General features: G+C 53.5%; 1 protein-coding gene across 4 annotated transcripts in view; it reads left to right on the plus strand.

Moving 5' to 3' along the window:
- TNS3 (tensin 3) overlaps nucleotides 1-23,224 on the plus strand; it is a 224,677-nt gene that overhangs the window by 87,617 nt on the left and 113,836 nt on the right. For 3 of the 4 annotated variants that reach the window (XM_060020134.1, XM_060020131.1, XM_060020132.1), the window contains 6 exons: nucleotides 9,519-9,571; nucleotides 11,302-11,473; nucleotides 13,280-13,330; nucleotides 14,914-15,036; nucleotides 18,527-18,591; nucleotides 21,229-21,312. In XM_060020134.1, the coding sequence (XP_059876117.1) occupies nucleotides 11,324-11,473; nucleotides 13,280-13,330; nucleotides 14,914-15,036; nucleotides 18,527-18,591; nucleotides 21,229-21,312 (473 nt within the window). In that variant the 5' untranslated portion in view covers nucleotides 9,519-9,571; nucleotides 11,302-11,323. Of the gene's footprint in view, nucleotides 1-730; nucleotides 817-9,518; nucleotides 9,572-11,301; nucleotides 11,474-13,279; nucleotides 13,331-14,913; nucleotides 15,037-18,526; nucleotides 18,592-21,228; nucleotides 21,313-23,224 lie in introns of those variants that run through there. The other variant, XM_060020133.1, reaches the window with a different exon arrangement.

Here is a 23,224-nt window from a genome sequence, read left to right on the forward strand (position 1 = left end):
TTACTGTGTTTGATGTGGGCTTGTGGGGAAGTTGCGTTTCAGGGGCCAATCCCTGCCTGGTGCCCGAGTGCAAAGCTGATATTCATTTAGCACTTTCTACCTGCTAGGTGCTGTTCTCAGCTCTGCACATGTTTCCTTATTTAATCCTCCCAATACCTCCACTTTCCAGATGAGAAAACTGAGTAACGGAGAGGTAATTTCTGAAGGTCAGACAGCTGGGGCCTCACCTAGGCATTAGGATTCCAAAGCAGGTGCACATCACCCCTGTACCCTGCTATCCGGGCAGTGAGTGAATGAATGAGTGAACAAATGAATGCCTTTATATTTGAACTGGATGTGGGTAGCTGTTACCTTTCAAATTTTTTTTTTTTTTTTTTTTTTTTTTTTGTGGCTCTGCCCCACAGCAAGCGGGATCTTAGTTCCCTGACCCGGGATCGAACCCATGTGCCCTGCAGTGGACGCGTGGAGTCTTAACCACTGGACCACCAGGGAAGTCCCTCAAAAAGTTTTTAAATGTACTTTTAACTCCATTTTCCTGGAGAAACAAACACAGAATGTACAGATATGTTCAGCTGATCTTAATGGAGCCCCCTCCCCAGTCCCCTGCCTGGCGGTGACCTCTGTGCACTGCCACCAAGTCCCGTGCTTCCTTGTGAATCTGGCTGTGGTTATGCAACGTGCCTTTTGTTCCTTTTTATAAGACCTTTCACAACGCAAGTTTCGGGGCTGGTCAGCGTGGCTGGGACCAGCACACAGGTCCGGCAGCTCTGGGGAAGCTGGCACCCTTGATGTGTCCTCAGGCCCGCCAAGGTCCCGGTATGGCATTCGCTAAAGGTCTTTCTTTCTTTGCTCTTCACCCGAAAGCCAGAGGGGGCGAGGGGAGGTGGGAAGCAGGGGTGCAGCCTTCACCTGCTCCAGCCCAGGGATCCCGGTGCCACCCTTCTCCCCGTGAGCGGGTGCAGGGAGCGAGCCTGGTGAGAGCTGCGACCAGCTCCCCGGTACGGTCGGCAGTGTGCCTGGAGAGGATGGCCCCTGCTCCGGTTTCGCCTTGCGGGGATCTCACCAAACGCTTCCACGGGGTGATCTGGAGGATCCTGTTGGTGAGCACGTGTGTCACAGTAGCCAGTACCCGGGTGGGCGCAGCATATGAGAAGAACCCACATTTGACGGTCTGTGGGGACAGGCTGTACTTGATGGTCAATGGGTTGTCTGAAGTTGGTGTTTCACCACCTGGCTGTGCAATGGAAAATTTCTTCCTAATAACCAACCACCCCCCTTTCATTGAGTCCATATGTTATAACCTTGGGGCGGTGCAGAGAGTTGCTACTCTTCAGCTGCTATTCTTTTTAAATTTTTTTTTTTTTTTTTTTTGCGGTACGTGGGCCTCTCACTGTTGTGGCCTCTCCCGTTGCGGAGCACAGGCTCCGGACGCGCAGGCTCAGTGGCCACGGCTCACGGGCCCAGCCGCTCCGCGGCACGTGGGATCTTCCCGGACCGGGGCACGAACCCGTGTCCCCTGCATCGGCAGGCGGACTCTCAACCACTGCGCCACCAGGGAAGCCCGACTGCTATTCTTTTAGATGATGAGTCTGTTTAAGCCACTTAAATAGTAAATGTACCCCATGTATTTATTATTATTATTTTTTTATACGTTTATTTATTTACTTATTTATTTATTTTTGGCTGCGTTGGGTCTTCGTAGCTGCGTGCAGGCTTTCTCTACTTGTGGTGAGCGGGGGCTACTCTTCGTTGTGGTGCGTGGGCTTCTTATTGCAGTGGCTTCTCTTGTTGCGGAGCATGGGCTCTAGGTGTGCGGGCTTCAGTAGTTGTGACATGTGGGCTCAGTAGTTGTGGCTCTCAGGCTCCAGAGCACAGGCTCTGCAGTTGTGGCGCATGGGCTTAGTTGCTCCGCGGCATGTGGGATCTTCCCAGACTAGGGCTCGAACCCATGTCCCCTGCATTGGCAGGAGGATTCTTAACCACTGTGCCACCAGAGAAGTCCCCCATTTATTTTTGTTATCCTAAAAATAAAGCTAGGTAGATATTCGTTACTGAAATGTTAAACAGTATCCCCCTGCCTCTTAACATGGCCAGATCACCCCTCTGACTCTTTGAAATTATTGCTTGGTTTATTCCTTCCTTCATCCTGCAGACCTCTGTGTTTTGCTGCCTGCTGCCTTCCGGACACCGCTCCCAGGGCTGAGCTGCATCTGGGAGCCAGCAGCCAGTGCCTCTGCTGTGTCTTCAAGGGGGGAATGTAGAGCTTAGACAAGAATTCACACCCTGGTTGTTTCTGTGCAGTTGAGGTCAGTGCGGTCGAGAAGACCAAGGTAGACAGAACATGCATACGGGACCCCTTTGCTGGGGAGATGACATCTGAGCTGAGAGCTGCAGGTGGGGCTTGAATAAGTGGGTGCAGAGCATGTGCAAAGGCCCTGGGGCAGGAGGGAGCGAATGCGTTGGGAGAACTGAAAGGAGGGCTGCGAGGTGAGGATGGAGAGTGAGGGAGACTCCATGAGGTAGGCTGCTGGGTTGGGGCTCACCCAGGGCCGCCTGAGCCAGGCCAGTCCCCACCCTTCACCCCGTGGCAAGGGGACATGAGAACGCTGCATAGCATCAACCCCTGCAGCACAGGCTTGATCTGTCCACCGTGTGTATGTGTGTGTGTGTGTGTGTGTCTAAGTGTGCTTGTGACAGGCATGGGTGCTGCTGTGTCTTCACGGGGAAGTGTCCGTGGCTTCCTCTCCTCTGCCGACATGCGTTCACTGACCCCTGAGTGGTTCTCATTAAGGCACTGCTTTCTCTGTTCTCATTTTCCTTTCACACCATTTCATGCTTTCCCAGAAAACACATGAGAGTATGTCGCTGTAAATGCTATCAATGTGTTTACTCTGTGCTGGGCCCTGTTGTGGGTCTGTGACAGGCCTTTGCTGCTTTCACTCTACAGCAACCTTGCGGGGACGGTTGCTGTAGTGATCAGCCCATGTTATGGGTAAGGAGCATGAGGCACAGAGAGGGCATGCTGCCTGCTCGAGGTCACACAGCTGGAGCATTCAGGGTTCTGTTACCTGGACTTAGAGGCCTTCATCTGAAGGAGAGCAGGGCCTGGTAATGCAGGGACAGCCTACGTGGCTAACCCTGGCCTTGGGTCAGCCGGCTGTCCCTGTGTGGCCCTGCGTTCACAGCCGCCAGGGCCGGAAGGGACTCCGGGAGATGCCCGGAGGGTGGCCATGGTGAGCAGTGTGGGTGTGGTTCTAGCCCAGGCCGCACTGCTTACTTGCTGTGTAGTGGGGCTTACTCCGAACGTCTTCCCTTCCTCTTTCCTGCCCTTTGCGTTGGAGGGTGACGGGGCACATGGCCTATAGCAGCTGTTGTCTCTGCACCCTGAATCCGATCCCTCACGTAAGCCTTTCAGGTTGTCCCCGAGGCTCTGCTGGGGCCCTTGGCGATGTGGCGTGGGTGCGGTGTCCTTGCCGCGTTGGATTTGTCAAGCACTTTTCGTGGAAGCCTACAGGAAGCCAGCGATCCGCCTCTCATGGATGGTTATTGGAGACGCGGAGCCTGGCGTCCTTTGGCCTGGACACGGTTGCTGGCTTTGACTGCAGCACCCTCCTCCAAACCCTTCGACGGCGCATTCTGCATCCAGAGTAAGGTCTTCAGGGGTTTGTTTACTGTCATGCATCGACTACATCTTTTCCTTGAAAAAGTATAAGATACAAGGGCCCCTAGTAATTCTTGGCCTCCTGTCAGGGTAGCAGAGGTTCGGCTGTAGATTTGAGGTGGTGCAGGATGTTTGACTGAACCAAGTAAGCCTCAGGTCAGCTGGGGGCCCGGCGGCCCGGAGCCCCACGCACCCTGGGGAGCCAGCGGCTCCTGGGAGGTGGTGTTGCCCAGTGGATGAGGATCCCGCCTCCCCCTCTGCCCCATACACCACGCACGTCTGTGAGCGCAGGGGACCACCTCCCCGCCGGGCACCGTGGGTGCCTGTCTTTACTCAGTCCGGGCGGGGCCCGCAGGGTGTGCGCCCGGGGAGCAGCTGCCCTCCCACTCTGGACACGTGCTTTGGCCTTCGTCCCCCGCGAGCTTCCAGTGGCCTTTTCACGCCGGTCGTCCCCACCAGGACCCCAGGACCCCACTGTTCTCTCCCTCTGTTGTTTGGAAGTACGTGGCTGTCCCTCGTCTGCTCCCAAACGGTGGAGTGCCTGTCTGAACCCCAGCCATCCTTCCAGCGATCTGCCCTCTTAGAAAAGCGCCGTTATCAGTGGCAAAGCATTTCTCTCCCAGCGATACTTGGGCCAGTGTCACCATGTGTTCTGGACTGAGCTACCCCTGGTCTTGGCGAATGGTGCACCAGTCTCTGTTCTCTCTTTTTTTAAAAAAAATTTAACTAATTAGTTTTTGGCTGCATTGGGTCTTCGTTGCTGCGCGCGGCCTTTCTCTAGTTGTGGCGAGCAGGGGCTGCTCTTCATTGCGGTGCGTGGGCTTCTCATTGTGGTGGCTTCTCTTGTTGCAGAGCACAGGCTCTAGGTGCGCGGGCTTCACTAGTTGTAGCTCGCGGGCTCTAGAGCCCGGGCTCCGTAGTTGTGGCGCACGGGCTTAGTTGATCTGCGGTATGTGGGATCTTCCTGGACCAGGGCTCGAACCCGTGTCCCCTGCATTGGCAGGCGGATTCTTAACCACTGCGCCACCAGGGAAGCCCTCTCTGTTCTCTTTTAATAACAGAAGTTTGTGTCGGCATGCAAATGTCATGGTGGTCACTGTGCTCTCTTGAAAGATGGCCACATGATTGCAGAATTGCTATTGCTACATCTATTTCAAATATAAAAATAACCTCATTAGGAAAATAAATGAGTTTTAATAATTTGAAAAATATGTTAAACGAGAGAGCCCCCGGGCAGGTCATCTAGTTCTTTATCTGGTGGATGGCTCACTCCTCTCTGTTTTGGATCCGTGGACTCAGGGTTTGCAGGGCTGCACCAGACCTTCGAAGCGCTGGATCCAAAGCTGTCATTTTATCAGGGAGGCCAGTGACTTCATTGGGGTCCCAGGACTACGTAGTGGTCTAAGCAGATGAGCTTTGGGCCTCAAGCAGCACCTTTAAGGAGAAGCAGCCCCTCGAGCAGCCCAGGCTTTGTGGGTTACCTTTCGTATGTTTAACCTTTAGCACGGATTCCACCTGTGTCTCTTCCCTTTGCCCTTATTTTTCTTAGCACATTTAGAAGTTGAGAGCTGTGATAAGCATGTGCCAAAGGGGACACAGGTGAAGGAGACTGGGCAGGGCAGAGGCAGGTGGGGATGGTGCTGCATCGCCCTGGAGACCAGGAGGAACGCGGCAGGTGCTGTGCTGCTGTCACCCCGGGCGCTGGCACAGGTCTACGGAGAGCGGTGGTGGCCTGCAGCCCTCAGCCTCCGAAGGCTCCCCAGGAAGCCTGGCGGACAGCTCTCTTCTCACAAGACAGCAGGAGAAAAGGTGTTTGCAGCACAGATCTGGGGGCCAGGGGGCTACAAGTAGAGAGGCTTCTTCAGACTTCCACGAGCTCAGGATGCAGGGTTTCTCATGAGCAAGGGACTGTCTTCAAGAATCTTTTGTACGTTGGTTCTCAGTTATTACTATTTTTTTTTTGCGGTACGTGGGCCTCTCACTGCTGTGGTCTCTCCCGTTGCGGAGCACAGGCTCCGGACGCGCAGGCTCAGCGGCCATGGCTCACGGGCCTAGCCGCTCCGCGGCATGTGGGATCTTCCCGGACCGGGGCACGAACCCGTGTCCCCTGCATCGGCAGGTGGACTCTCAACCACTGCGCCCCCGGGAAGCCCTCTCCGTTATTCTTAAGGCATGAAATATACTGTGATGATAAAGGGAGACTTTGGCTTTTTAGCCCCCAAAGTAGATAAATTCTCTGCTTCCAAGTAAAGACTCACAGAGACATCACATGTCAACTTCCTGACAAGCACGGTGTTTGGGCATGGTCAGGCCCCTTCCACTGGGCGTGGGGCGTGCCCCTCTCTATCTGCTCACGGCAGAGCTCCCCGGGCAGCCAAGGGGCTTCTATCCAGTGTATCCGGGGTCCCGTCCCCTGCGTATCATCTGCTTGGTTCCAGATACAGCCCCAGAATGAAGTTTTCTCCCGTTGCAGGATTTCATGCACATCAAATCTCAGAAACTGGCTTAGAAGTGGTAATTTGCTCACGGTTGCTCTAATCCTCCAAGCGTAGGGCTAGACTAGCTCCCCAGGGAAGAGCTCCGCTGACTTCAGTGATTCCAGTCTGACCCAGGGACAGGCTGAGCAGGGTGGGCTGTGGACCATCGGGGGCCGGGGGATCGAAAGAGTCCAGAATTTCGGTGTCAGAAGTTGCTACTGCATCTTCACTGTGATATTCTAGACACCTAATGGTACTTCTGAGTGCTTTTTCCCAAACCGTGAAGTGAGGAGAATCACATCTCCGTCCTGGGGTTCCTGCTGGGAAACAGGTGGCCGACCACGAGTGGGTCTGCTTCCTGACCTCAGTCACCTGTGGCCTCTTACAGGACAGTGCCGGTGGAACACTGCTGCCTCCCATAGTGAAGCCCGGGGGGCTGCGTGGTCGATGGACCCAGGCCCTGTCGCCCCAGGCACGGCTGGCTGCTGTGGGGTGCAGGGGCAGCACGGCGAGGAAAGGAGGCAGGGACTTTCTCTCCAGCCTCTTGGGGGCCCTGACTTGCCGGAGGGCCTCCCTTTTTCATCCTAGAGATCCCCTCCTCCCTCTTCCCCTCCCGTGTACCTGTTCTGGCCTCACTGGTTCCCTTGCTGGTCCCTGAGATGCAGACAGTCCCACCGCAGGGCCTTGGCACTGGCCACACCCCCCTGAGTGGCATCGCCTTCATGTGATGTCCCTCAGCCCACCTCCACGCTAGGCTTCTCACCTAAGGAGTGGCCAGGAGCCTCACCGGCAGGCTGGGGTGCACAGTCGGTATGTATGTGGCAGTCCCAGCCCCTGTCATCCAGTTAGGTGATGGGGGCAGGTACTGGAAGGCGTAGCGGGCCTGCCTTCAAGGAGTTCGTTCTTTATTGACAAACTTACGCTTACGGATGGTGTCAGCTTATCCTAAATGGGTGTGTGTTACTTCAGTGTAAGTTGGCAAAGGACACAGCTCAGGCTGCAGGTGGAACTGAGAAATGCTGGGAGGGTAGGCCGAGGCCTGGCCTTCTGATTGTATTGCTTGTACGTATGTATGTATTTGTGTAATTATCTTTCATGCGTGTATGTGTGTGTGTATGTTTCTATCATCTATCTATCTACCTAACCCTATCATGTATCTGTCACCTATCCAATCTATTTGTCTGCCTATCTACCATCTAGCTGTGTATTTATCGTCTATCTAGCTGACATCCATCATGCAAAGGGTGGTGGAGCTCAGGACTTGCTGTGGGTTTGGGCTGTTTCGGACCCTCTGTGAAGCTGCTGAGCCTTGAGGCTGCTGCGGGGAGTGTGGGTGCTACCCCTCCAGGCCCATCCTCACTGCCCTCTTGGGGCCTGGTGTTTCCCAAGGCCCGGAAGCTGCCCAGCTCTCTGCCTTCTAGAGCAGGAAGTATCTCGCGCTCCTGTGCTAATTCTGGGGGAATTACAGAGCAAAACTAAAACGGTTCTCTTGGACCGACCTTCAGGTCAAACCAGGAGAGAGTACGGAAGGAGTCTCTGTGGCCCCCTTGAAACTCAGCTTCCGTGTGTCAGGAATGACAAGGGACGTTCCCTCTCCGGCTAAGCAGCGAGGAGGGGGCGGCCTGGCGGCGAGCAGCTTGGCCTGGTCACATCCCGTGCTTGGACGTCAGCAGGTGGGGCTGGTCCGCAGGGCCCCCGTGGCCTTCCCTCCCCCCGGGGTATTGTCTTCTCTCCTGCTTTGCTTTGTCACGTGTGTTCGCACAGACGGGAGTTTGCAGAGTGAAAACGCAGAGAGGTTTGTAAGTATCGGAAGACAGAATCAGTCCCTCTGTGCTGGTTGGTAGTAGGGAGCAGCGGTCTCCAGTCAGCTTTGCGTACTCACCCCCAGGTTAGCGGCTTCCTCCCTGTTTGCCTTCCAGGAGGGCGTCTGAGTTCTGTGACTGTGGCCGTGAGGCCTGAATGCCACACCAGGAGCTGGAACTTCATCTGAGCTGACCCTGGAGGCATTACACTTTCTCCAGTTACAGAAGTGAGCTATGTTCTAAGCAGAAAAGGAAAAAAATGCACATAGAAGAAAAAATGTAACGGGACATTCCAGAAGCAAACTTCTGCCCCGTCAGCCTGCACTCTGGCCACACATTGCCAGGGGTGCGTGTATAGGAGTGAGTGGGTCTGTGTGTGAATCATACTCTGCACCGGTGAGCGGCCATGTGGCCGTCTGGGGTCGTCAGCGCTGTTGCCGTCATAGGTCACGGCCTCTCTCCAGGCTCACACACGTGTCGCCGTCTGCAGGGTAGCGTGGTTTATCTAAGGTAACTGAGGGGCCGTGGTTGACCTCTTAGGCTGTTGTCTATTTTTTGCTGTTACACACATCACAGCGCAGTGAGCGTCCCTGTCCATAGAGACTCACAGACTTTTCCATTAATTTCCTCAGCGTCATTCCTCACATTGCTAAGTCACATGCTTCAGACCTTTTAAGGGCATTTTATATTTACGGACAAGCTGTTTTCTGAAATGCTGAATCAGTTTACATTTCCCCAATACTTAAAAAATACATTTGACGCAGCGGGCAGGGAGGAGCTCACAGAAGGCAGTAGAGGAAGGAGCCTCCTGAGAGGAAGGCATTCGGGGAGATGAGACGGGGACGTCTGGGCTCTCCTCCCCCTCTGCCATCTTCGACAAGATCTCACACCTCTCAGAGCCTTGGTTTCCCCACTTCTGAAACGTGGGGATAATTCCTCCTCACAAAGTTGCTGGATGCATCTCCTGAAAGAGTGTATATATAGCCCTAGAGTATAACGTAACCCTTACAACGCGCGCGCGCACACACACACACACACACACACACACACACAGGGAAGGGTTATGTAAACTGTAAAGTAATTATAACCTGAGTTTTTTTTTTTCCCTGTTGGATAAGCTTTTTTACAAAAAAGAGTGGAAAAAATTGAGAATTCTCTCAAAGTCATTAACTGGCTCTTTCAAGTAGATATCAATATTAACAATAATGATAGTAATAATGCCCGATGTTGACTGAGCGCCTCCTGTATACCAGGACACGCAGGACAAGCGTTTAGATGTGCTGGGACCGCTCACCTTGCCCCGATGCCCGACGGGGATTGTTGTGCTGTCCCACGTGGGAAGCCGTCCTGCTGTTGGTTAATGGAATTGCGTCACTTGGGATCTGGAGTCTTAGGGCCGAGATGACCTGATGAGCTGTCGACCCTCCCGGGTGATAAGAGGAGCCAGTAGTTCAGGGTCTGAACCATTTATGATTAAAGAGAGGATCGGGCTCCCATCCCTCCTTCGTGGTGAGGTTTGCGATGTGCGGGCTGGCAGGACAGGGGACTTGAGAATGACCCTTGTTTTGTCATTTGCAGACTCCGGGGGCCTCCTCACCACCTGCCTCTCTGTGCTGTGACAAACCATCCAGGTGAGTGGCCATCACCGAAACTCCTTCGTGTGCCTCTGGCCTTGGGTCAGATCTCACAGAGGAAGCCTGGGCACAGTGTTATTTTATTCTGTAGTGAGCTTAATGTCGTTTTCATTTTTAAAGATAAATGCTCAAAGGTGATAAATATCACGTTTATGTCTCTTTCTGGATGTAATCTCCCAGCATTAGAAACGCTGGTTGTGGAAACATTCAATAAATAATTGGGTAGCTGTGATTGGATTGTGAAACGTAACATTGGGGATGAGCTCTTTAATTTTTAACACCAGTGTCAAAAAATGTGATTTGATTTTTTAAAGTAAACAAAACTCTTTTACATGCATGTCTGATGCATAAGGTAGAGAAGAAAAATCTCGGTGATTGTTTCAATTCGAATAAACCAATTAAAAAAATACATTTATGATAATGGGTATTTAAAAATATTGTTTCTTTCAGGCGTGATCATGGCATTGTAGATATTTCTAAAAATATCTTTGTCTTTTAGACATAAATGCAAAAATATTTATAAGTGAAATGACATATAATATCTGGGATTTCTTCAATGCCATCAAAGTGATGGAGGAGGTAGCAGGGAGTGTGGATGGAAAAAGGTTGGCTCTGTGTCAGTTTTGAAGTTGGATGACTGGGTGCCTGGAAGTTTGTTAAAACCATTTGGTGTATTTTTAAAATTTTTTCAGAATTAGGCGAGAAACCCATGTAACAAGAGTCGTAAACGAACAACAAGGACAAACCCCTAAAGCTGGTGGTGGGGAATTTGATGGACGAAAATCGCTCTCCCGTGACTGTCCTGCACCCTTCTGTAGTTTCACTGTGGGCTGTCACTGTCTTGGGGTTGACCCCGGCACCCCTCCGCGGGTTGTTTTACCTTCCGTCCCTGACACCACCCGCGGTCCTAGGGCCCTCTCCTGGGAGGGGCTCTGGGGCCCGTGGTCCCCAGAGCCCCGTCGTAGTGATGAGTGAAGCAGAGCCTGGATGCTGTGTGCAGGAAGCATTAGCCCGGGCTCACCGGGCTCCGGGCTCTCCCCACACCAGCAGCCCTCCCCTCTGCTGGCTTCATTGCTTGGCGTTTTTACCCTCCTCCAGGCCCCATCCTCCCATACCTGATGCCTGCCCTTGTCTGCACGCCCCGGGTTAACCCACGCGCGGTCTCAGCAGAGCCTGCGCACAGCCCTTCTCAGAGACGCTAGCGCTTGCCTCCCAGCTGCTGAGATTCCCTCCCAGCTCATCCCCCCTGCAGGGCAGGCCAGCCTCCTGCCTGGGCCCGCGGGCCCTCCGCACCTGCCGCAGGATGCTACATGTCGCCGTGACGAGTCACTTGCCGGTGTCTCCCAGTCTTGGCCTCTGCTCTGCCATGAGCTTCTCCCCTGCTGCCTGCTCCTGCCGTGATACCCAGAGCAAGGGAGGCTCCTCCCTCCCAGGTCCAGGCTCTCTGAGCCGCGCCCGCCCACTGAGGCCCTCCCTCTGCAGGTTCTCCATCAGGCCTGCTGCTCTGCCACGAGCCTCTCTTCCTCTGTGTATTCCCTGCTCGTAGCTTATAGTGCCCCAGTCGTGACCGTTAAGGAAGTTGAGATGTGTGCCCTCCTGGGATGGGGCACAGTAAATTCCCAGATGCCTGTGATCAGGTCCAGGTGCGAACAGTGAGCGAAGGTCCCTCGACTTCTGCTGTCCTGGCACTCGGCCCCTCCCCTGACAGCCTGCCGCGTGTCTCCCAGGCCTGCAGGGCTGAGCCCCGCCATGGAGGACGGCCGCGAGCTGGACCTCACCTACATCACCGAGCGCATCATTGCCGTGTCCTTCCCCGCGGGCTGCTCCGAGGAGTCCTACCTGCACAGCCTGCAGGAGGTGACGCGCATGCTGCGGTCCAAGCATGGGGACAACTACCTGGTGAGCGGGGACGCAGAGCGTGGGACGGTTGAGGGGACACCGAGGGTGGGGACGCTGGGGGACACTGAGTTGGCTGAAACTTGGCGAAGGCGCCCACATGCGTGGACTGAGGAGCTTGCGGGCGGGAAGGCGTCTCGATCCCTGCGTAGCTCAGCGCCCTTGGGGGCCTGGTGGATGGGGAGAGGTGCCGGGGAGGGGGACGCACCGCACAGAGGCCGCACTGGCTGCCGCGCACGGCCCGCGGTGGTCTGGGGCGTCTGGGCTCCGCACTTGCGCCCCGAGGGCCGCCGGCTTCTGCCCCGGCTGCTGGGCTTGGCGTCCCCGTCTCCAAAGCCCCGTTCCTTCCCTCCTGCTGAAGGGAATCGGGGGACGGAGGGTGGGCATCCGGGAGCCGGCGTCTGTCCCGGCCCCACTTCAAACACACGTGAGGCTGTCGGATGGAGCCCCCAGTTGAGGAAGACCGCGGAAGAGCAGAGTCTTCCTGGACGGCCTCCTTCGCCCCTTGCTCTTGCGTGTTCCCTCCGTGCCAGTGCCGGTCCTGCAGCAGGGCCCTGCGGCTCCGTCTTCCGCTCTTTGAGTTAAATGACAGCTTCTCGCGCCTCTCCAGACCCGCCTGTAAGACCTCTTTAAACGACAGGGTAGTTATTGCCATCCTTATCGGCCTCCTGGAAGGGCTGGGCGGGTGGCCCTGGAAGCAGAGCAGGGGGAGGTGACCTCCGGGTGGCTTCCAGCAGCCCCTGCGTGGCCCAGTGGCCTTTCCCCCTGACGCCCGCCCGTCCTCAGCATGGCCTGGTGACAGGCAGGGAAGGCGGGGTCCAGCCCCTGAGATCACCCCAGCCCATCCTCGCTCCCAGAGCCGCCTGCCCTGCAGGAATGGTGTCCTCGTCCTGACACCTGGCCCAGGATGGGGGGTCCCCTCCACGCCTCGTCCTTCCTGCCCCGCGCGCGGTTCACTGAGCCCGCGAAGGCCTGGGGCCTGGGCCCCGGGAGCTGGGGCAGTGCTTCCCTCCACGCTGGCCAGAGGCCCCCTTGCACAATGGCGAGGCTGCCGGTCGCTCACCTTGTTTGGGGACAGGGACCATTTTGAACAATCTGAAGAAAGACACACCTGTGTGTCTTCCATGGCTTCTGAGTTCAGAACCCGGGGTGAGTGCATCTCCTCCCCCGTGTACGTCTGAATTGTGTGCCCTGACAGGTGCTTGTGGGGACAGAACTCCTCCCTGCCCACAGCTGTCTTGTCAGGCTACAGGCCTCGGCCCTCTGAAGAAGGTTCTAACGGGGCCCACGGTCCACAGGTGTAGGAGGCAGCTTGTTCTGGGGTAGAGGGACCACGGGCCCTCACCCCAGGAGCACCCCTCCTCTCAGCTCTCCGCAGTGTCCATCTCTGGAGAGAGAAGGCTGGGGAGCCCCTTCTGCTCCAATGTTGTGCTCATTTGTTCCTTTCCTCGAGGTGTGGTCAGGTTTCGCAGGCAGCTCTGCTTCTCCGTGAGCGCACGGGTCTCTGGGCTGCCTCCAAGTGTCAGGGCCTGGGCTCCCCGAGGACCAGGTGCCCTCCTTCCCACACGTCCTTCCTCTGACGAAGCCCATGCTTTCTGGGGGCCCAGTCCAGTTCCGCAGGATCTGTGTGCTGTCATTCTTTGTTTATTTTGTTTGCTTTTCATTCTGTGACAATTACATATCTGTACATTCCAATCTTTTATAATCCTCTATATCTAGAAAGCAAGTAGCGTGTGAGAATGCAACTGTATCCTCTTTGATCTCTGAGGACCGTGTTTAGTCTAATAGCTTCTTATTTCCCCTTTGTAGGTGTTAAACCTTTCGGAAAAGAGATATGACCTTACAAAGCTTAACCCAAAGGTATGCATCTTAGCCCTTTATATTCTGAGTTTTGTTAAAGGTCCACGATGCTTATCCTGCTTGTGCAAAAAGGGTTTGTAACAAGTCTTTGTGGAATATGACTTAGTGAGGGGTATTAGGAACTGTTCATATCCATGGCTTATTTTTTGTTATTAACACTTTTTAGTTTGAAATAGTTATAACTTCACAGGAAAATGCAAAAAGAATACAGGGAGATCCCACATACCCCTGGCCCAGTCTTCCCCAGTAGTACTGTCTTGCATAACTTATAGTAAAATATTAATGCCAGGAAGTTGATATTGGTACCATCCACAGATTGCATGCAACTTCCGCTGGGTTTACGTGCAGCAGCTGTGCGTGTGTGTGTGTGTGTGTGTGCGTGTGTGTGTGTGTGTGTGTGTGTGTGTGTGTGTGGTTCTGTACCATCTCAAATATGTAGATTTCTGTCACCACCACTGCGATCAAATCCAGAACATTTTCACCTCAAAGATCTTCCTGCCACCTCCCTACATCCATGCACTCCCTCTCCGTCCCTTACTCTTTTTAACAGCAAAGATTTAGGGGGAAATTTTTAAGATTGCATAAGCATAAGTTATGGTATATATGGTATATGTATGCATACCGTATTCCATATGTTGGAACATTTTGCAGCCATTAGGATAAAAAAAATAGTAACATGGGGAATTGCCTGTTTTAATGCTCGTTAACAAGGGCAGAGTATAGAATTTATGTATTTGCTAAATGTACATAGAAAAAGAGTGTAAGGATTTCACCAGAACAGGCTTTTGCTCTGAGTGGTGGAAGGGGTGTAGGCCTTTCCCTGCTTCCAGCGGTTTTCTGAATTTTTCCATCATTTTACACAATTTCTATTGCTTTTATAATAAGACAGAGCTCTGCCTTCCCCTCCCCTCTTAAAAAAGTAAACGGAAAGCAAAAATAACAGCACTGCGTGGCCCTCAGCTTTAGAGCTGGGAACGTGTCAGGTGGCTCAGAGATGCCATGTTTTGCCCACAGACCTGCCAGGTTCCTTATCTCGTGATGATGACTTTCTTTGTTCCTGAATTGTAACCGAGGTTTGGAGGCCTTCCTCCCTCCCTCCTGGGCACATTCCTCTCCTTTGGGGAGTGTCACGTGTGATAGGCATCTCCCTCTGAGAAGTTATCTGCCCTTTGTGTGGAGGAATGGCTCTCAGCGTTTTCCCAAACTGCGATTTTAGTCTGAAGGGAGGAATTTTGGCAGCCCCTGCGGAGAACTCCTGTTTCAGATCTTGCCAGACCTGGGCCTCTTTCCCCATGAGCCACGCACCATTAGCGGCTCCCGAAGGCCCTTTCTAGAATTGTCATTCCAGCTGCAGAAAAGCAGATAAGACCCGGGAGTAGATGTCTCCTGGGGAAAACATAATCCTTCATATTTTTCTTTCCAGTAAAGGAGCCATAATTCCCACTGAGTTTTAGAAAAGGAGCATGCAGCCTTGTTCTTTACTCTAAAATGAAATATTTTGGTAAATAAAAAAAAACGTCATGAGATGGCTTCGTAGGGCTTCTGGAGATGGACACCAGGAACCCTCCTCTCTCTCCCCGCAGATTCTGGACGTGGGCTGGCCAGAGCTGCACGCGCCGCCCCTGGATAAGGTGTGTACCATCTGCAAGGCGCAGGAGGCCTGGCTGAACAGCGACCCCCAGCACGTGGTCGTCATTCACTGCAGGGTGAGCACCCGCTCGGGGGCCCAGGGGGCCCACCTTTATCGCTCTAACTTCCAGCTTCTTTAGGGGTTTGTGGTTAGGTTTTCATACTTATTCTAAGGGTCGGGGGGCGGGGAAGAGTCATCCAGTCTCCCAGAGTGTGGCTTCAGAATGTATAGGATGGAGGTCCCTGCATGCATAGCTGCACATGGTGAAGCTAAGGTTAGGGACCCCTGGGAGGGAATCCTTTCATTTTCATGCATTTTTGTTTTGCATGGGAAGCGCTTTTTAAAAAGTGAAGGGGGCTCTTAAGGTGCACGGCATTGGGCTCTGTGCCGCCTGAGGTATGCCAGTCGACTGGCTTGGCATTGTGGGCACGATGCCGCTGCAGCTGGCTTCTGGTCCTTTCCAAGCAGGTCAGCCCGAAGGGGACGTGACATGTCTACCCTTGCAGGGTGCCCGGGGCTGGCTGTGAGCACAGCAGCGCATCGTCCTGGCTGCGCTGACCTGCTTTGCACCCCTCCCTCCTCCTACCGCCCTCCCATCTTCTGGAACCTACCTCTCCTCTTACTTCTCCAGTTTCTCAACTGCCTTGGATTGTCCGTAGCCTTTTCCTGCACTACCCTGGATTCCTCAGATCTGATCCGTTTGCCCAGACACCTGGAGCTCATGCAGCGTGTGGGAGGAATGCTTTGAGAAGGGGGGGCGGGGAGTGCAGTGGCTGGGTCTCCTTCCCAGAAGAAGGGGGCTTCTCCCTGCCCTGTATATTTTACACCAAATTCTTATGACCATCAGGACGTCTCGAAAAAATAGACATTTCCACCTTAAAGTGTTTCTTCCTTCAGACTTTTCACACTCAAAAGCTGCACAAAAACCCTTTGCATTAGGGAGCTTAGTGTAAGAGAACCTTCCCTTCGAAGGATCAGACTTGCTGTGTGAGTTTCCTGCAAGGGCACTGAGATCTGCCTGTAGAATGAGGAGGGTAGACAGGGCCGACCATGTTCAGAGCTCCCACACTTGGGGCATTTGAGGGTCACTCGGCCCAGAGGAAAAGCCACTGGGAGCACACAGTGCGTTTGCTGCTCTCTGCTTTTGTTCCTTCTTCTGACATCTAACTTGATTACATTCTCCCTCAGACAGCCAGGGAGTCCCGTTAGTACTAAATTAAGTTAACCGGAGCTTTTATTCAAGGATTGTGTTATATTGAGGAGCTTCTCTCCACATTTATGTTTTGGTGAAAACTTAAAGAAAGAGACTTTAAAAAAAAAAATTCTTGTCAATTAAAAAACGTCTGTATTTTTCACTGGGCTTGGCTTGGTGATTTTGACACAGTGAGGATAATACTGAGGGGCCGTTGTTGCCTCAGATCCCTTCACAGGCCTGTGAGGCAGTGGCCCCTAACCCACCCGGAGCAGCCGCAGTGCCTGACCCTGGGGAGAAATGCCCGCCCGGTGCACCCAGACCTGCTGCCGGCTGTGTCTCCAGAGGATTCTGGTCCCTGGACCTTGAGACGCACCCCCTTCACCATGAAACAAATTATAATATTATTTACAACATCCGGGCCACAAGTGATGAACTTAGCTCACAGAGTTCTCTAAAACGTGTCCCTCCTCTAAACTACGCTTGCCTCTTGGGAAAAGTCTTGTTGGTGGGATTAAACTGGAACATGTTGAAACTTTTGGGGAACAGTTTGCTCATCTCTTGCCCTAATTCTGGTGACCTATGAACCCTTTGCAAGATGAGCTAGAAAACATGCCATGAGAGAGAAGCCCTCTGGTGATTTGAACTTACAGATGTTGACATTAAGGGAAGTTCATCATAGTTGCTGCGGGGGGTGAGATTGCTGACTTTCCCCAAAACCTGCCAGCCCTGCAGAATGTGCTCTTCCTGCCAGGAGTGCCAGGCATACCGTCTTGGCCTGGGGAGGGCAGACTAAGGCCAGACGGTGAGACCCCTGTCTCCCTGCCGGATACAAAGGGTGGTGTTTGTTCCCAAGTCCCCCCTCACACTAGTTTGGAGTAGAAATTGCCTGCGGTTCTGCTGGACAGTTTCACCCACCTCCACACGGTTTAGTCTTGAGCTGTTGGCGGAGGATACTCGCTGGGACTTGTGTAGTCAGCGATTCTGATTTTTGGTAAGAGCAGACAAAAGCTGTTCTGGTCCTAAAGAACGTTGTTTGCGCTCGAAGACTTCCTGTGCGCACGTAACGAAAAGCACTGGAGATGGGGGCAGTGAAGCCGCCCCGCGTGCCTGACTTGCAGGTGAATTTATACAAGAAACATACCAGTAGCTGCGCAGTGGCAACTGCAGGTGCCAGGGTTCAGCAGTGAAGGACTGAGTGTGTGTCTGCACTGAGTTTCTGTAAGGCATGCCCTTGATGAGACAGAGAGGAGATCGCTCCTGGGTGACAGTCACATGCCAGATTTGGACCTGAATTTCCTCCATCGTTCCCTTTCAAGAATAGACGTACGATCTGCACGTTGTTGTCACAGCCATGGTGGCTCATGGGACTCTAGATCAGGGGTTGCTGCCTCTTCCTGAAAGACCCAGACAGGACTTTCAAGGCTTTGGGGCACCACAGTCTACTTCCTTCCACCTGCCGCTGCCATGTGGAAATAGCTCCTGAACGAACAGGCGTGCTGGGTCCCAATCAAACCTTATTTATGAACACTGACATTTGGACTTCGTATGATTTTCATGTGTCATTGGAATATTATTCTTTTGATTTTTCTTCAACTGTTTAAACATGTTAAGGTGGCTCTTAACTCGTAGGGACACAAGTGGTGGGCAGAAGTGGGCTGGTGGGCTGTGGTTCGCTGGCTGCCGTTCTGGGTCATGGCAGTGTGTTTCAGAAGGTGGCAGTCCACAGTTCTGGTCGAGGTGGCCTGGTCGAGGTGGTGGTCGAGGTCACGGAGCTGCGGTGCTCCCAGGCACCTTCTCCTGTTGGCAATGTTGGTCCGAGGCCCTGCCGGGCTGCCTTGTCCGGGCTGTGCATGTCTGTGGTTACGGATCGAGTGATGCGTTTTCCGTGACGCTGCCTCGGATGGGGGTCCCCGTGTGTGACAGGGCAGGGCTGGGTAGGTGGGGACAGTGATGCTGGCAGCACCCTGGGATCTGCTGTCCTGCTACTCTGGACGTCTCAGGGCTCTGTGTGCAGCCCTCAAAGCCCTCTCAGCCTGTGCGTGGGGCGTTCGGGTCTCTCTCACCTGGGTGATTAAGTCACGCTAATGGCTTCTGCCCAACACGGTTTTTTCCAGCCTCACTGGGAAATGAGGAACTGACTGGCCGCCTCTGTGCAGACCTGCCCTCGGGGGTGTCCTCGGATGTCCCGGATAGCACCTGCTCCCGCCATCAGCACCCCATATGTGTGTTCTCTGCTGAGTTGGGTGCTGCCGTCCCCCAGAACAGGGACCAGAGGGGGGTAACGCTGGCTTCCCCTCCGAGGCAGGCTCTTTGCCATCCTGTGCATGAACGAGTGCTTTCCTGTTCTAATGACCTCTCTTGTCTCCTGCAGGGCGGAAAGGGACGCATCGGCGTGGTCATATCATCTTACATGCACTTCACCAATGTCTCGGCCAGGTAAGAGGGGAGCGTCCTCACCGCCGTGGGCATCGGGACGCTCTGAGGCTGGGTGGGCGGGGGGCGGTCAGCCTGGGAGCTGACCTGGAGGCCGAGGCTCGTGTCCCTGGTGCCTAGAAGCTCAGCTGCAGCTAAGGGTTTGCACTTGTGAGAAAGACACTGTCGTAGGTGTGCAGTGATTCACACTGAAGACTTCATGGAGGCGTCAAAGATAAAGTGAGTGCACTGTCGTTCTCTGACAAGAACAACAGGGACAAACAATACCGTGAGTAAAGAAGAGCAGTGCTGTCTCCCTGGATGCCTCAAATTCTGTACATGGCCGTGGCCACGGCCGCCATGGTTTGCATGCATGGCTGCCATGTTTGTATGCAGTGGGCCTCTGGGAAGCACTTTGCACGTTTCCTTTTTGTTGTTCAATCCTCCCAGGTAATCTAGGAGCGAGCAGTCATTGCTCCCACTTCACAGATGAGGAAACGGAGGCTTGGTGGACTTAGGCAGCTTGCTCATGATCTCATGGCCCGTGAGCGGGAAGCCTGGTCTGGCCCGGTTCTCAGGAGGTGCGCCGTGGGCGTGTGGGTGCCGCCAGCAGGAGGCCGGTCCCGTCTACTGGGGACGACAGGCACCGCGAGGCCAGCGAGTGAGGCAGCGGCCGCGTGCCAGCCCTCCTGGCGTTGGCTGTGCTGGTGGACCCAGATGCCCTTTCCGAGCACACGTCTCCGCTCACACTGAGACCCAGTTCAGAAATATCATTCTTTATGGGTTTTGCATCTGCGTCGGCTCCCTCTGTTCAATGGCCACTTTGTGAAGCATGAACCGCTCCATTCTGAGGAAATATAAGCCTATTCACATTAGCCGATAAACCCTTTCCTTTCTAGCGTTAAGGAGTGAAATTTGACTTTCCCAATGTTTTCTCTGGAAACAAACTGGGGAGCCCATGGCTTGCCAGGCAGGAAACCCAACCCCAGAGCAAAAATGAGATCCTTTCTTGGTGATAATAAGTACTTGTGTGCGTGCCAGACAAATTGAGATTCCTGGTCACGTCACATCCCTCTGCTGAGCCAAAGACATTTGGTCAGAGAGCAGACTTCACCTGCTCACAACAGCGCAGCTCTGTGTGGAACCAGAGTTCCATGCGCCATGGGCAGTCCTGGCATCTTTGGAAAGCACAGAGGCTAAGCTTACAGCTTAGTCGCTTACAGCTTATCAATGACGCTGTCTCTAAACGCACCACTTTTTCTGAATAATCGAAGTGTGTCTCAGCTTCACGTGTCAGGCAACTCACGTGAAAGGCTCTAAGCCTCAGGGTCCTCACCTGGGAAGCGGGGATGATGGCTGTGCCTCACAGGGTTTTGTGACAGTTCAGTGTGTCGTTTCGCGTAAGACAGTTGGAATAGCATCGGTGCTGGTATTAGCTGCCGTTAACGCTGCTGGTACTAGTAGGACTAACAGTATGAATAGATGAATAGAATATTATGTATTTTAGCATTTACCGATTCTGCCTATCCAGGTCGTTTGCAGGTTTTCTTTAGAATTTCAGTTGCTTCCGTCTAATGACCTTGTACGCTCAAGCATGCCGTGGTAACAAATTCTCCTCGATACATCTTCGATCATTTCTACTATTTTCCCCTTAGATACTGTTCTCAGAAGTAATCATAGCGAGCAGACGTTTTTAAGGCCTTTGTCACAAACTGTGTCCAGATCCAAACAGACACTTCACGTCACAAAGTAAAGTAGGAAGAACATTCTGGTACCAGCACCAGAAAGATAAGAGTTCATAAAGACGGAGTTGTTGCTAATATTATGAATACTGATAACAACATTAATGCTGAACGTAAACCTTGACCAAAATGCGTTATCAGCATTTAATAAAACGAGTGAATTCCAGAAAAAGGAATACTTTTCAATGTATAGGTGAGGGACTTCCCTGGCGGTCCAGTGGTTAAGACTTCGCCATCCAGTGAAGGGGGGTGTGGGTTTGATCCCCGGTCGGGGAGCTAAGATCCCCCATGCCTCACAGCCAAAGAACCAAAACATAAAACAGAAGCAATATTGTAACAGATTCAATAAAGACTTTAAAAAAATGGTCCACATCAAAAAACAATAAAAATAAAATGTATAGGTGAATATGTAACTATACTTTTTACTCTGAAAAACTTACATGCTCTGTATGTTAAATATTCAGTTCTTAAGTGACCCTTGCTTTTGTGCACCCCTGCCAGCCCAGCCCCTTATTTAGACAACGTTATTATTTTAGATGGTTATTTAGATAGGACAGTGGCCTGTGCCCACAGGTGAGAAAAGGCAGGCAGGTGACTCCCCCACCTGCCGGACATGCTGCACAGAAAGTGCCACATCCTAGGATCGGGTGCTGCTGTTGCAGGGGGGACTCCGGACCTTGCAAGCCTGGCTTCCACTTGGCCCTGAACGTCTTCCTGGGGGAGATGAGGCCCTAGAAGAGAGGCTAAAGTGGATTTTCCCTGGGGAGGGGGTGTAGCAAAATGGAGCTCTTAGTGGGTGCCAGCCACTCAGAACAGCCTCGGGGCCTGTCTCATGTCACTCCCCACAACCCGGCCTCCTGCGGTGGCCATGGAGTTAAAGCGTGTGCGCTCTCTCTCTCTCTCTCTCTCTCTCCCCCAGTGCTGACCAAGCCCTCGACAGATTTGCAATGAAGAAATTTTATGATGATAAACTTTCAGCTTTAATGCAGCCGTCCCAGAAACGGTATGTATCTGTCCCAGAGCCAGAGTGAAAAAGTGAATGAGATTTTATGTTTAAAAGCGTGTGTGTGGGGCTGGGATGAACTGGGAGATTGGGACTGACATACATACACTACCATGTGTAAACCAGAGAGCTGGCGGGAACCTGCTGTATAGTGCAGGGAGCTCACTGGGTGCTCTGTGGTGACCCGGATGGGTGGGATCGGGGGGCAGGGCCAAGAGGGAGAGGATATATGTATACATGTAGCTGATTCACTTCCTTGTACAGTGAAACCAACGCAACAGAAACCAACACAACATTGTAAAGCAATTGTGCTCCAATTTAAAAAAAAAAAAAATGTAGGGACGGAAGACGCGCCTCCCCTGACCAGCCAAGATTAGGAGGGAAGGGATTCTCGGTGTCCAGTGGTGAAGGGTGAGCCACCCTGCGTGTGGGTGCCGGGGGGCCCCTGGCTGGCTCTGGCGTGGACGCAGGGCTCCCTCCCCACACGCGTAGCCATCGGGTCTTCCGAGCTCTCTGCTGGTGTTGGTGCCATTTCTGTATTGGGACTGGCTGGTGTCTCCTGGACCAGGGGTCTGTGAGCTGTGTCTGGATGGCGGCTGCTCTGGGCTTTGCAGGTCACGTGGTCTCTGTCACGGCCACTCTAACAGGGTCTGTGGGCAGTAGGAAGCAGGTGAAAGCGGCTTATGTCCAGTAAAGCTGTCGACACACGCAAGTTTGTTGATGGCCAGCTTCAGAGGCCCAGGAGTCTTCTCTCTCCTCGGCGCCCCCTGGCCCACCTCCCCTTCTCTCCTGCTCGGCGAGGCCCCTGGCACATGCTGCAGAGGGACCCTGGGGAGCAGACTTCCTCTTGCCGCCTGCTCCCAGGCGAATCCACGCTGTCACCAGGCCCAGGTGGAGAAGAACCAGAGGAGGGTCAGGTGTGTGGCCTGAGACGAGCCAGCAGCCACTTGCCTTCCAGACCCACTTCCTCTGCAGATGGGGGCATGGAACCAAGAACACTGCGGTTTTTTTTGGTTTTTTTTTCCGGTACGCGGGCCTCTCACTGTTGTGGCCTCTCCTGTTGCGGAGCACAGGCTCCGGTTGCGCAGGCTCAGCGGCCATGGCTCACGGGCCCAGCCGCTCCGCGGCACGTGGGATCCTCCCGGACCGGGGCACGAACCCACGTCCCCTGCATCGGCAGGCGGACTCTCAACCACTGCGCCACCAGGGAAGCCCTGCATATTTATTTTAAAGCAAGTGGCAGGGCATTTGCACAAGCATTGTCCCCGCAATTGCCAAGATGGTTTTCCTGTGCCTCGCATCTTTCCCCCCAGTGCCAGAGGGCTGGACCTGCGGTCTTGGGTGGACTGAAGGTTCCAGGAGGTAGGGTCACAGGTATATTTTGGTCAAGAGCCGAGTTTCAGTATTTCCACTTGGGAAAAAAGGGATATCGGGGACCACCAGAGGCACCTCCTGCTTTGTCCCGGGTGTCTCCCATGGCTGGGTCTGTTTGTGTTCAGACCAGAATGTCTGGTGGATGTAGGACCCACGGGTCAGAGCTTGGCCGTGCCCTGGCCATCCCACAGGGCATGTGAGCTGCCTGGGAAAAACCAGCATTTTATTAGTGTTACAGTTAAACAGACCCTTGAGCTATTTCGAACCATTAAGTGTCATTTCTTGGTTGAGCAGTTTCCAAAATGGTTACATTCATGTGAGCCCCTCTGTGAGACGTGAGGGTAAACAGGGGCTAACCCACCCCAAAACTCAGCGTGCACCGGGGAAGGGTGTTTGCCTCATTTTCTTCTTTTTCTTCTTACTACCTACTGCAGCATTTTTTTTTTTTTTTTGTGGTACGTGGGCCTCTCGCTGTCGTGGCCTCTCCCGTCGCGGAGCACAGGCTCCGGACGCGCAGGCTTAGCGGCCATGGCTCACG

Source organism: Delphinus delphis, chromosome 9 (genome assembly GCF_949987515.2).
Source record: "Delphinus delphis chromosome 9, mDelDel1.2, whole genome shotgun sequence".
In the NCBI taxonomy this organism is placed as follows: domain Eukaryota; kingdom Metazoa; phylum Chordata; class Mammalia; order Artiodactyla; family Delphinidae; genus Delphinus; species Delphinus delphis.